Raw genomic sequence first — 12531 nt, 5'->3', positions numbered from 1 at the left:
CACAGTAGACGCATAATTATTGAGGTCAATTTCACAGTGTTACAGTGACCAAAAATTTGACAGAGGTTGTGTCCTTTACACACCGTTCTGTGCATTATAGGTGGCAAAACATATGAAAACAAAACCCAAACAATTTAAAAAATATATTTAAGGCTTAAATAAATAAGGTTTTCAATTATATGCGAAGTTTGTAAATACACAGGCGCTTTGTGCGATTTTAAGATGAATGCTGGTATTTCCTATTTTCTGGGAGTTTTATAAAGTAGCACAACTTGTCATATGACTTCTCTGCACTATATCACATGCCCTTCACTATTTCCTTCTTTATTAGCACTATGGCTTTTCACACGTTTGTGGTGCTCCTTTGTCAGGTAGCCGTGTTTCTGTCTCTCTGTGCTGTTGGAGAGGGTCGCTACTCCATTTTCAGGAGGTTTAAAGAAGCGCAGGACACCAAACAGGGATCTCTGTTTGAGGAGCAATGGTTCACACAGAAATTGGATCACTTCAACGGCGCTGACACAAGAGTGTGGAAGCAGGCAGGTCTACATGTTGGTTTATATGGACGTTTGTTTGATTTAACTGTGTGGTCTAATCTTGTGCAGTTGGACAAATGTGTCATAATGCATGCATCTGTCACGAAAGATAAAGCTTTTTTGGCTCATTTTACTGCAACCCCACTGATGTGTTTATCTTTTTTTACTTTCTGAATGTCTCTCACTTTGTTGTTCCCTCTCAGAGGTACTTTATAAATGAAGCCTTCTACAAGCCTGGTGGGCCGGTGTTTCTGATGATAGGGGGAGAGGGCCCAGCAAATCCAGCATGGATGGAGGATGGCACTTGGCTCACATACGCTGAGAAACTGGGAGCACTTTGCTTGATGCTGGAGCATCGCTTCTATGGAAAGAGTCACCCTACAGTGTAAGTTTATCCCTCTCTTTATGTCCTGTTTATGACAGAAATCTCTATGTCTGTGGTCATCTGTCTTGACAACTCTGTATCCAACCCTCAGCTTCACCCTGTGCAGAGGGTAACACACACAATCACACTGCTTCAGGTTCAGCAGGTTTAACAAAGCTATGAAAACATTTATTGACACGAATGCATTCCTGAGATGCTTGCTCTCAAGTTTAACCGTCTGCAAACCCTTACCCTAACCGAAACCTAATTCTAACTTGAACACTAAAACCAAGTCTTAACCCTCGGACAGAAGGGCTGTGACTCGTGGTTCAAAATTCACAAAGATGGCCGTACACAGAATATTTTGATCATTTTCACTATATCATCTTTTTTTGGTTTCCCTGTGACAAATGACTCTAACAACTCAATCATGTAGCATAAATGAGTGGCTCTCAAATCCCATGTTTAGTGTGAGTTAAAGCTGGCCTATTTTTAGAACAGGAACTCCACAATTACCCGCATGTGATAAGGTAAAGGGACATGTGTGAACTGTAGCTGAGTAAAATGGTAAATGGCCTGTATTTATATAGCGCTTTACTAGTCCCTAAGAACCCCAAAGCGCTTTACATATCCAGTCATCCACCCATTCACACACACATTCACACACTGGTGATGGCAAGCTACATTGTAGCCACAGCCACCCTGGGGCGCACTGACAGAGGCGAGGCTGCCGGACACTGGCGCCACCGGGCCCTCTGACCACCACCAGTAGGCAACGGGTGAAGTGTCTTGCCCAAGGACACAACGACCGAGACTGTCTAAGCCGGGGCTCGAACCGGCAACCTTCCGATTACAAGGCGAACTCCCAACTCTTGAGCCACGATCGAAAATAACTGACTTCCTTAAATTTCAGCTCAGCATGAACAAAAATGATCAAATGCAGAAGTGAAGCAGTACTGCACACCAAATATGTTATACCAAAATAAAAAATAATGTTGTGGGTGCAAAAACTGGTATTAAAAATGTCAGGCTTCCTTTGTTTATGCACCAGTGAGCTGTGTGCCTTTCAAGTGGTTAACCTCAGTTTGAATCTTTACACAGCAAGTTTCTGCCAGAGCAAGGTGCTCTTAAGTATGGCTAAATCACTTTGCACAGCTCTTTGCAGGTTTTCACCAACTCTGGTTGTGCACACTGTAGGATCAGAACAAATTTACATTGAAACCACCAGCTGAATTTTCTCAGCTGGTTTTATCAGCACCACTAGATGGCAGCACTGCAGTGTGCCCGTAGCCCAGTCGCTAGATGGAACAATGTGGTTTGATACTGAATGCTTACTCTTTTCTTTTAGGGACCTCAGCACAGACAACCTGCGTTTCCTCAGCAGTCGTCAGGCGCTCGCTGACCTAGCACACTTTCGCACCATGATTGCCGAGGCCCGAGGGCTGACTGACAGGAAGTGGGTGGCGTTCGGTGGGTCCTACCCAGGCTCTCTGGCTGCTTGGTTCAGGCTCAAATACCCCCACCTGGTCCATGCCTCTGTGGCCACCAGTGCACCTGTTTATGCCACAGTCAATTTTCCAGGTGAGAAGAGACGTGATGTAAAAAGCCCAAACAGTGTAACAAAGCCCTAAATAATGTTGTCTAGTCCTGATTTTAGAATGGGCCGAACTCCATTTAAAACAATCTAGGATTTGAATATAATACATGTATATGCATTCAGGAAACAAAGTGGGATTACCACATTAAGGATACGCTAAAGTGTTGTTTGTTGTGCTTCTCAGTATTACATTCAGTTTCATATAATGCATGACACATTAAAAACACATTGCAGTATCAACACCCTCACCAAACACACAAAGCATCAAATCGAACCACTCGACAAATTTTCTAGCTTTGGTCAGTGTCTCGGAACTAAAAGCTCAGACACATCAGAGATGAGAGCTCATTCTCTATCTGTGTCTGTGTTGTATTTGGCCGTCTCCTTTGTTTTTCTCCGGAAGGCTGCAGGCTGGAATCGAGGTCAGAGGAGCTTTTGAACATGGATTTAGGCTCTTCCACCCACACATGTGCTGTCTTTAAGATGCTATCGCACACATTCAGTAGACCTTCCTTTTGGATTTAGGGACATGTGAGAGACAAAACACCTGGGACCAATGGTGTACTTGCATCAGCCATCTCTTTTGTCCTGCAGTAAGTTCGTGGTTATCATTTCCCAAAACAGCACAGCAGTAAGTCAGAAAGTACCAGTAAGAGGTTGGCTTTCACTTAAGAAGGGGGGAAAAATTCCTGGATTGTGTAATGTGGAGTTTCTCCTCTGAGCTTTTAGACTTTTATAAGCTGTGAAATTCACTCATCATTTCACTTTCAACCTCACTGAAACCCAAATAAACACTCTCAAACATTTAAATGGAACTGGGTTCACACGCTGTTTTGAAGATAAATTGGTGCCTCTAAAATGGTCCTGTATGTTTAACCAAGAGCTTTTTTCTTTTTTGTGTGTGTGTGTGTATTATTGTGGTCTTTTTATAGCAGCCCAGGTTTAAGTGTCCACGCACCCTCTGCCTTTTTTTCTTTTTTCTCTTTTTTTTTTTTTTTCCCAGAATACTTGGAGGTTGTTTGGCGTTCGCTGGCCTCAGAGAACACAGAGTGCCCATTGCTAGTGAAAAAGGCTTCGGATGACCTCGTCGAACGCCTGAAAGACCCCAGAACCTATGAAAACATCACCAAAGACTTCAAGTAGGTTACATTTGCTCTCTGGAAGTGATCCTTCTGTTTTGTTATTTGCCGTGACCAGAGGAGCCCTTAGCTTGAGGCATGTTATATAAACGGAGTGTCCAGTTTGCAGCCAATTACAGAGTAAGCCTTCCTGATCAGTCTGGCAGACCACAGCAAAGTACACCATGCTCACCACAGCTGGGTGATAGAAAATCTCCTTTGTTACACACTGAAAAAGCTCAGCTTCCTGAGGAAACGGAGCCTGACCATCATCTTTTGTATACACCTTCTGTGTTGGTCTTCCAGTTGAGCTTGTTGGTGGTGCTTGTGTTCCTCCACCACATCAACATGCTGTCCCAGCTTAGACACAGACCGTGCAGCTGACATCCCCTTCCTTCTCTAGTCTGATCTTATTCACACTGAGAACCAGATGATTTTTCCAGGACCACTGATACATCTGACTGCTGGTATTTTGGTAGATGGCATGACCTGGAGTTGTAGTCAAAGTGTGTGTGTGTGTGTGTGTGTGTGTGTGTGTGTGAGAGTGTGTGTGTGTGTGTGTGTGTGAGAGTGTGAGTGAGAAGGAGCAACAAGGGTCATCTTGGGTCAGAGCGTTGTCAACAGCTCCAGAAGTATTGCCTCAGCTTTCTGGATGAAGCTGGGCCCCTGGAGGGTTTCTGTGTGGTTGCGCACAGAAATGTCTAGCTGTATTTCCTTACATCACTTTATCATTATTTTTATTGTTATTACTGTGGCTGTCTAAGATTTCAAGGCTTAACATTACTTAAAAAGACTGAGTAAACAAAACACTTCAGCATTTACTTTTATTGGGTTATTTTCTCAGCCCTCTTATTACATTATTTTCTTTTCATTCACTTCCATTATTCTCAGTTACAAACATGAAGTCATTCTTGCCCATGCCATGTGTGCAGCCTCTGATGTTATTTTATAGCCTGTATTTGAGGTTCTTATAGTGACTGTCAGCATGATAAATAAGCAGTGTTGAATAGCGTCTTAAATGGCGTGGGCAAGTCTTGCGGAACTTATGCTGTCATAGGGACTGGCGAACCTGCCCATCTTTTTATTTCTGCTTCACGCAGACATGTCCTCGTTACAGGCAGAGGTCACAGGGGTGGTTTGGAGGCTTCCAGCTTTAAAACCGCAAAATATCAGGCAATGCAGTGCTTGCGTCACAGCTTGAGCATGGAGGAAGTTTTGGTTCACTGCACACACAAGGGAGTTGAGTCCAATAAAACCAAAAGTGAACACTTAACTACGTACATCCACAAACGCACCTCAGTAAGGTACAATCACTGCCGTAATTACTGTCAGCTTGACAGACGGTCCGAATCATTTGCATGGATGACTTTGAGTAAATGAATACTTTATTAAAAGGGAAGTCAGTTCTTTGGATTTACGTCTAGCTGCATATTATAGAAAGTAACACCCAAACACATGCTGTTGGCTAGTACTTTACTATTGTCCCCCCTTTATTTATTTTTTTTCGTCTGGTTTTTCTAATTTCCTGTCAACCTACTTCTTCATATCCTTCCCTATTCCCATGTTTCTTCTCCTCCAGTTTGTGCTCCAAACTACAGATCCAGACAGACATGGACTCTGCCTATTTCCTGGAAACGCTGGCTGGCAACTTCATGAATGTGGTCCAGTACAATGAAGACAACAGGGGGTTTGAGGTGAGGGGAAAGCCAAACTGTATTTGGGGGAAAGAGCCAGACTTGTGGCTTCTGGAGTGCTTCTTGATATCCTCAGTGCAAAAATGATAACCATCTAATATGTTAGAAGTTGTACAAAACGAAAATGCTTGCTTACAGGAAAATTTGATATTATTTTGCAGAGGGCACAGCATTTATCCCCTACTGCCCATTTTCTCTGAGCTTTCTCATTGTCATAGATCCACAGATGCATATCTGTAGCTGTTGTTCAGTAAGTACAAATGGCTTGCGTAGTGTTTGGGTGGAGCTGCTCTACAAAATGTGCCCAAGCACGTATTTTTGATACCGTTTGATGTGACAAGACATCTGATATGGAAAGAATGTTTTAATTAAGACATGATTTATGTGTGCTGACTAAGCACTGAACAGGCTTTGTAGCTATCAGGGGCTGAGTTGAATGCAAGACCGCTATGAGTCAGGGGTGTAACAGGGAGCCGGGCAGTATGTTGAAACATGATAAACCCTGCATTGTCTAACAGCAAGAGGCCCAGAGATATTGCCTCAGAAGAATTTTTCCAAGGTTTCATCGGGGACCTGTTGCTTGCTTACTGTGTCTGTGTGTTTATATAAGAAGTGGGGCCTGGCTTGTTGCTCTGCAAAGTGGAGGCCAACAGAGTAGATAACAGTGGATGGTGGGGGGGTTTGGCTTGTTTTTAAATGAAAGAAGCCAGTACGGTTTCGTTTGGTGCTTTTTGAGATTTGCTTGTATTTCTAGCATAAGATGAAGCCCATGGTCACGATAAATGCACAGTAATGTGCAAGAATCTTAAGCCACCCCTGTATCTTTATATTTTGCTAGGAAAATGGGTCCAATGTGCAAAAATACAGTTTATATAAAACACAGTTTTCCCAGTGCTAATCAGCTTCAAAGTCGATATTTGGTGCTTTTTGGCACTTTTATTCTTCAGCACTGTCTGAACTTTCCTCAGCAACTTCTTGTCTTCTCTGTAAGATTTCAGGAACAGGATACAAATCCATGCAAGTGTGTGTGATCAGCATTCTGTTGTGGTACAGCAGTAAACATGTACAGCCTTTTAGTAGAAGTCCCATTGTGCATGATTTTTGTCGGTTACTTTGGTTACTGTACTTTTCACCTTTTCCTCACTTTTCTTTATAAAAAAAAAAAAAAAAGTGACTCCCCATCCCATCCCCTCTCTGTCCCCCTGGTGCCTGGAGGAGACGTGAGTCCGGTTACCAATAAGCTGATGTGAAAAAGTAACAAAAGAGCCTTTGGTCTCTCTGGTTTCCTGTCGCCCCAAGCTAAAGAGACGCTTATAAAAGAACTGAAGGGAGCGTCGGGCCACATAGTCCACAGTGCTAGCAGACAGGCAAAGCCCACAGCTGCCTTCTCTGACACAAAGGGCAGAGAAAACTAGCAGGTTTTGGGTACCGCTGAGGAATTTGGGTAAGAACTCGGGGTGAGGTGTAACTCAAGCAGTAGAGTCACAGCAGTGGTTTTATGCTTAAGGTTGTCAATGGGGTGCTTGATAAAATGCAGAAGGACCTTATGTAACGGTACAGCTTGTAGAGCAAGTACAAATAGTTTGTTTTCCTTTTTCTTTTTTTTTCTTACATAGAATAGGGGAATGGTAATCACAGGTCACTTAGGTGTTCATTTTTTCACGTAAGCACCGCTCTGATCACTGCCACCTGTTTGCTCCTGCAGCCTCACTCTGTCAAAAAGCGCTCTAATGGAAGCATTGAGACACACTGAATGTGCCATTTACCAGAGTAGTGCTGTCTCGAATTAAACACTCATCAGCACATGTCTGTGGGAGATCAGGACTGCCTCCTGATACTTGCTTTACCATGAGTGCTGAAGATGTGTCCTCCTCGTTTGGCTCAATATCATTTGAGCCCTTCCTTTTTCCTTTCTAGCTAAGATGGTAGCTGCTGAGTTCAAAAACTGTAGGGTATTCAAAATTTTATTTTTGACTGCTATAAAGACAACATCCAGGTTATGGTAGAGCTTTTGATGTAGCTTTACTTGATAATGTTAATACCCTCAGGCACTCAAAATTGCCAGTGTAATTTTAGACGGGCGTATATGTGGACCCAGAGTGCTGGACAGCAACCACTCAAAAGCCACAGTGTTTGTGCTGATCATAATGGCCATACATGGAGCAGGTCGCCACACTTGCCAGAAACTGCATCAACGATGTCCACTAACTGTACACGGCTAGACTTGTGAGGACAAAGACATGAATATATTATGCGTGTTTGTCCAAAGAGAACAGGCCACTGAAAATGCAACACAGATGTGTATCCAGACTGTAAAACATAAACTTACTGGCTTATTCTGCGGCTTAATTTTTATATGCGAAACACTACACAACTGCCAAGAGTTAACTCTCATTTGCATAAGATGAAAGGTTTAGTTAACTTTCAGCTTTCTTCTTTTGTCAAGCTGCTAGTGAGTCTCTCACCGCCTTAAATCCCAGAGTGCCCTGTGAAGACATTCTTGCATGTTGTTAGAAGATGCCTGGGGGCGAACTGTTCCTCACTTCATGCTGCTGCCCTGTGTGCCTAGGTTTTCTTGCTACTATCACCTCGCAATTAAAACAGGAAATTAGGTTTCACCCATGATTAGAGTTTATATTGGCTTTTTTTTTTTTTTTTTTTTGGTTCACTACTTTATCTAAGATTGCAATATCACAACTATTGGATGGATTGGGTGAAGATAATGTTTGCCCTTTTAAAGGTGGAGTGCATTAGCAACAAGAGCCTTTGTTGATTAGTGTGTATTACAGGAACTGATTCACAGGATGGATTTCTTGCCAGTTGGCCTCATCTCAGTGTCACCATCTGGGAACTCTAAAATACCCTGCCCTTGTCCACATATGAAATGAATAAATATTCATGTTGTTTATTGAGCTTGTACCAAATATTTAAAAGCCCATCACACCGCAAGGTCCTTTCAAGAGCTGTTTTAGACCTTCTGGTAATGTCCAAGTCAAAATAATTTCTAATTCAACCTTGATCATGTGTTTTGTTTGGGGGTGGGGTGGGGGGTTAAATGTGTTTGCTTTTCCAAACACAACTTCTCACTCAAGTGTTGTGCCATTATAGCCATGCGTTTTAGTGTTTGACAAATGCTGACCAAACTTCATCTACTTAACCATTTGAAAAACTGCCACTTCCTGTTAGGACCACCTTATAGGATGGGGATTAAGGATTTCCTATTCACATCCACTTATACACTCTGTATTGTATTGTAGGAGCTTAAATCTGGTCTTGCAGCTAGTTGTGACCATATTAGGGTATTCTCTCTCTGTGACTCTCTGTCATATAAAGCCAAGAGTGAGGGTGAAAACAAACAAACTAAAGCCTAAAGTTATGGCTCAGAGATTATTTCCACATCTATTTTCTTCCACTTAAATAATTCAGGGTTTGGAGTCTATCCTAGCTGTCACACAGCAAGTGGTGGGGTACACCCTGGTCAGGTGTGTGGCCTTGAGTGGTGCGGTATGGTGACAGGCCTAACAACAGCACCACCGTCCCTCCCTGTATTTGTGCAAACACTGATTTATTTGAAACTTTGGTCAAGGGTATAATAACCCAAAGTAGCCGCTCTGACAAATTAAAATAATATAACTGCACATCTTGCCATCAATGTTGAGAAAACAGTGTTTCTATGTCATCCTAACCATCTTCTTTTCCTTGTGGTGTGCTGTGATATGTCATTAAAGGGTGTTACTGGTACCAACATCACCATCAAGGTGCTGTGTAGTGTGATGACTGACAGCTCACTGGGAGACCCTTACGCCAGATACGCAGCTGTGGCCCGTCTCATGATGGAGACCACCTCTATGAAATGCCTGGACACTAGCTTCAGCAAATACGTCAGCGACATGACTAACACATCTTGGGATGGACCAGCTCCAATAGCAGGTGGGTGTGGATGCGTCTTCCTTGGAAGTGGTATTTGGTTTGGTCATTTTATTGAACTTTTAGCTTGTGGTCCTTATGAAACAGATATTTCTGTACCTTGCAATTTTAGGCTGTCTTTTGTTGTTTTGTTAGTAGAGTAGTTTATTTTTGTTGTTGCACTTAAGGGAAACTGTCATGTCTCATCGTGACTTTCCACTGTCATCCAACAATAATTCAGGAGCACTGCAGTAGCCTCAGGAAATGGAATAGAACAGTCACAGGCTTGTTCTGGCATGTGGTTACTATGCTGATGGAAGGATTTGAACAACCAAAATAAAAGGAAAAAAGCTAATTTGGGAGTATTGCTTAACTTTACTACTAAATAAATCCTGACATAACATCCCAAAATAATGCTGCTTTTTCTAAACGAGGGTTTAAAGTTCCTATATTGTATTCACTTTTTAAAAAGTTAAATTAAGCCCGACATGTGTCCCAGAATATCTTTCCAGTTCCAGCCAAAAGTGTCATACGAGTCATTCCTTTTGCCGTGGCTATGTATGCCGTCACGCTTTGTTTTTGTAGGTTTATATGCCAAAGCAAACGGAACACAAGTGAGCTGCTAGGTCTGAATTCAGGAGCTCAGTTCTTTTCTACCTGGAGGTGGTGCTTTTACCTGTGCTGAATCACAACTGGCTGCAAACCACAATAGCTCGTTCAGAGACTGTCTGCAGAGAAAATAAATATTGAGTTAATCTATTCCATTTGTCGGTCTAAAAACACACTGGAGATGTGTTTAAAAACAGGGAAGTGAATCTGGCACAACTGCATCCCCTTTAACACCCGTGGTTTATACTGCACATAATATAGAAGAAGAAATGCACACGTTTCTGTTGTCAGCTCAGACTTCATCAGTGGGAGGGATGGGGTGGAGGGTCACAGGAACAGGATGTGGTCTCTTTGAAAAGTCTTTGGGATGCGCTTGCATAAACTTCCCTGCCCACCTCTTTGTCTTGGGGCTCCAGTACAGTTCCTGTATTTATTATGGTTGAATAACTGAAAATGAATACTTTTTTTTTTTTTTTTTTTTTTAATCAAGGTGATTTTAAGATAATTATTAGAAATGCTGGCTCTAATAACATGTTGTGTATAATGCTAACAAGGAAATGAACATGCTGTTCATGGGTAGATTTTTGTGTATGTCTTGACAGGGAGACAGTGGGTCTACCAGACCTGTGCTGAATTTGGATTCTACCAGAGCACCGATTCACCCAACCAGCCGTTCGCTGGCTTCCCTCTTGTGTGAGTACAGCAAACATGGCCAGTAAAGCTCACACATTTAATTGCATATTCAGTTGTCATTCTTATTGTTTTTTTTACTTTTTCTTCCCATCCAGATATTTTCTGAAACAGTGTACAAACTTTTACAACATCAGTGCTGAGCAGGTGGCGGAGGCTGTCACACAGACCAATGAGTATTACGGCGCTTACGACATCCGCTCAAGCAGAATTGTGTTCCCCAATGGCTCCATTGATCCCTGGCATGCCTTGGGGGTCACCCAGGACATCTCAGCTGACCTACCTGCGATTTTCATCAAAGGTGAACAAAAATGATGCATAATGAATTTTTATGTTAAGTTTATGTTTTACACTCTGGATACACGTTTGTGGGGAAAATGTCTGTTTTAAATCATGAGATCAGCATATGTCCAAATAATCCCTGTTAACCAAAAGGTCGGGCTGCACACTACTCTAAACATCCCTATTATCCCTATTATCCCTTTTTTTTTTTTTTGTTTAAATGATGTCTTTGAGAGCGGTGGTCCTGGATATGGTCATCTCTGGCTGTGAACACAGAAGCCACAGCCACCTGCTGTTTAGATCTTCTGTTTGTGAGCGACAGCCAGTCAGAGGTTGGCTCAAAGGAACAGCAGGCTTGTAGAAGTGGAGGCCCCACATAAGATAAAGATTTCTTTAAACTGTGAATCATGGAAACAGAGTTTAACAATATAACAGTGAAGCTGGAAGTGAGGTCCCCTTTAAGTAAACACCTTACAAACTGCACATCAGATTGCACTGATTTTCTTTTAACACAAGTCCACACTGAGACTGAACTATGTTTGTGGTTGCTTTACATTACATAAGCCAAACAGCTAATTCAGAGTAGAACAATGCTTTACTTGTTCAACTCTAATTTTATTTGCTGGTTAATTGTGCTTGGAACTCTTGTTTCCATCTATATTTTTTTCTTTTTTGTCTCTTTTGCATGCCTTATCCACTGTTTTTTCTTTCCCCAATCCAGGAACCTCTCACTGCGCCAACATGTACCCAGCCAGGAGTGACGATCCCCCACAGCTGACCCTGGCCCGTGACCACATCTTCTTTCTTCTGCAGCAGTGGCTGAAGCAATGACTGAGAGCTAAATAAGCCAGCAGTGGCTTTGCAACTGAAGCGTAATACTTTCAGGTCACTGAGAGTGGGAGAAGAGTGCTTAGCTTCCTGCCAAATTTCTGGTTGATCTGAAATTCTATTTTGCACAAGAATCTTTAGGTCCAAGTTCAGGTTTTGAGCTCATAAATAAAGTTTTTTTTTTTAATTATTTCTTGTATTTGTGGGTACTTTGTTTCAAAAATGGAATCTTGCAGAATTAGAACAGTTTTTATTAGTGAGTTTATAATGTCAGGTTTAACTCTCCTAGGCATATATTTGATTTATTAGGTTTAGTCATCGGTAGCCTGGATAATTGCTGTAGTTAATCAATTTTCATGTGGAAAAGCTGTTTGCTTTTGGAGACAGCACTCGCTAAATCTGGACAAAATGCTTTTGGCACTGAGAAACTTCAGCTTCCCCAGAAGCCTTTAAAACATTAATCAAGCTTTCAAAACCAAGGTTATCGACATTTCACTTCAACAGAAGAATGAGAGTCCTGTTTAAACGGGCAGCAGTGAAGCTGCAAAACCTTTTAACTGGGAATTTGACGAGAAATGGCTCCACTTCATGTCTTTGTGTTTTTGTGTTCCACAAACATGCACACATCTGGTTTTGTTCAGCAAAAGTTTAGTTGTGTTTGATAAGAGTGTGTTTAAAACCTAGCAGGAGAAGCGTGATTATCATCTCTAGTTTGGCCCAGAGAGAGGTGCGCTGGAAACATCTGGGGCTTCAAGTTGCACAATGGGGTTGGGTGGCAGTGTTCTTATGTTTGTTTTTTTTGCCTTTGAAGTAGATGGGTTTAGCTTAAAAATCAGTAAGAGGAGAGACGTAGGAAGACACAATTGTAGTGCACAGCTGTGGGTTCGCTGACCTTCTCAGAATTCTCCCA

At 42.2% G+C, this 12531-nt stretch overlaps 1 protein-coding gene across 1 annotated transcript; it reads left to right on the top strand.

Moving 5' to 3' along the window:
• Window positions 1-287: 287 nt before the first annotated feature.
• Window positions 288-11806, top strand: prss59 (serine protease 59, putative). The gene is made up of 9 exons (XM_085131641.1): window positions 288-536; window positions 737-918; window positions 2246-2478; window positions 3498-3633; window positions 5192-5306; window positions 9035-9236; window positions 10424-10514; window positions 10610-10812; window positions 11515-11806. The coding sequence occupies exons 1-9, from the start codon at window positions 303-305 to the stop codon at window positions 11622-11624; spliced, it is 1506 nt and encodes a 501-aa protein (XP_084987767.1). The 5' UTR covers window positions 288-302; the 3' UTR covers window positions 11625-11806.
• The last annotated feature ends 725 nt before the right edge of the window (window positions 11807-12531 follow it).

The sequence above is a fragment of the Neolamprologus multifasciatus genome, chromosome 14, assembly GCF_963576455.1.
Source record: "Neolamprologus multifasciatus chromosome 14, fNeoMul1.2, whole genome shotgun sequence".
Taxonomy (NCBI): Eukaryota; Metazoa; Chordata; class Actinopteri; order Cichliformes; family Cichlidae; genus Neolamprologus; species Neolamprologus multifasciatus.
Note: the sequence above shows the minus strand (reverse complement) of the source record. Positions and strands in the feature narration are given on the sequence as shown.

Coding starts and splice junctions, on each gene's coding strand:
- prss59 (XM_085131641.1), top strand. CDS start 303: ATGCCCTTCACTATTTCCTTCTTTATTAGCACTATGGCTTTTCACACG. Junction 5,307..9,034: donor AAGACAACAGGGGGTTTGAG/GTGAGGGGAAAG, acceptor ATGTCATTAAAG/GGTGTTACTGGTACCAACAT. Junction 10,515..10,609: donor TTCGCTGGCTTCCCTCTTGT/GTGAGTACAGCA, acceptor CTTCCCATCCAG/ATATTTTCTGAAACAGTGTA.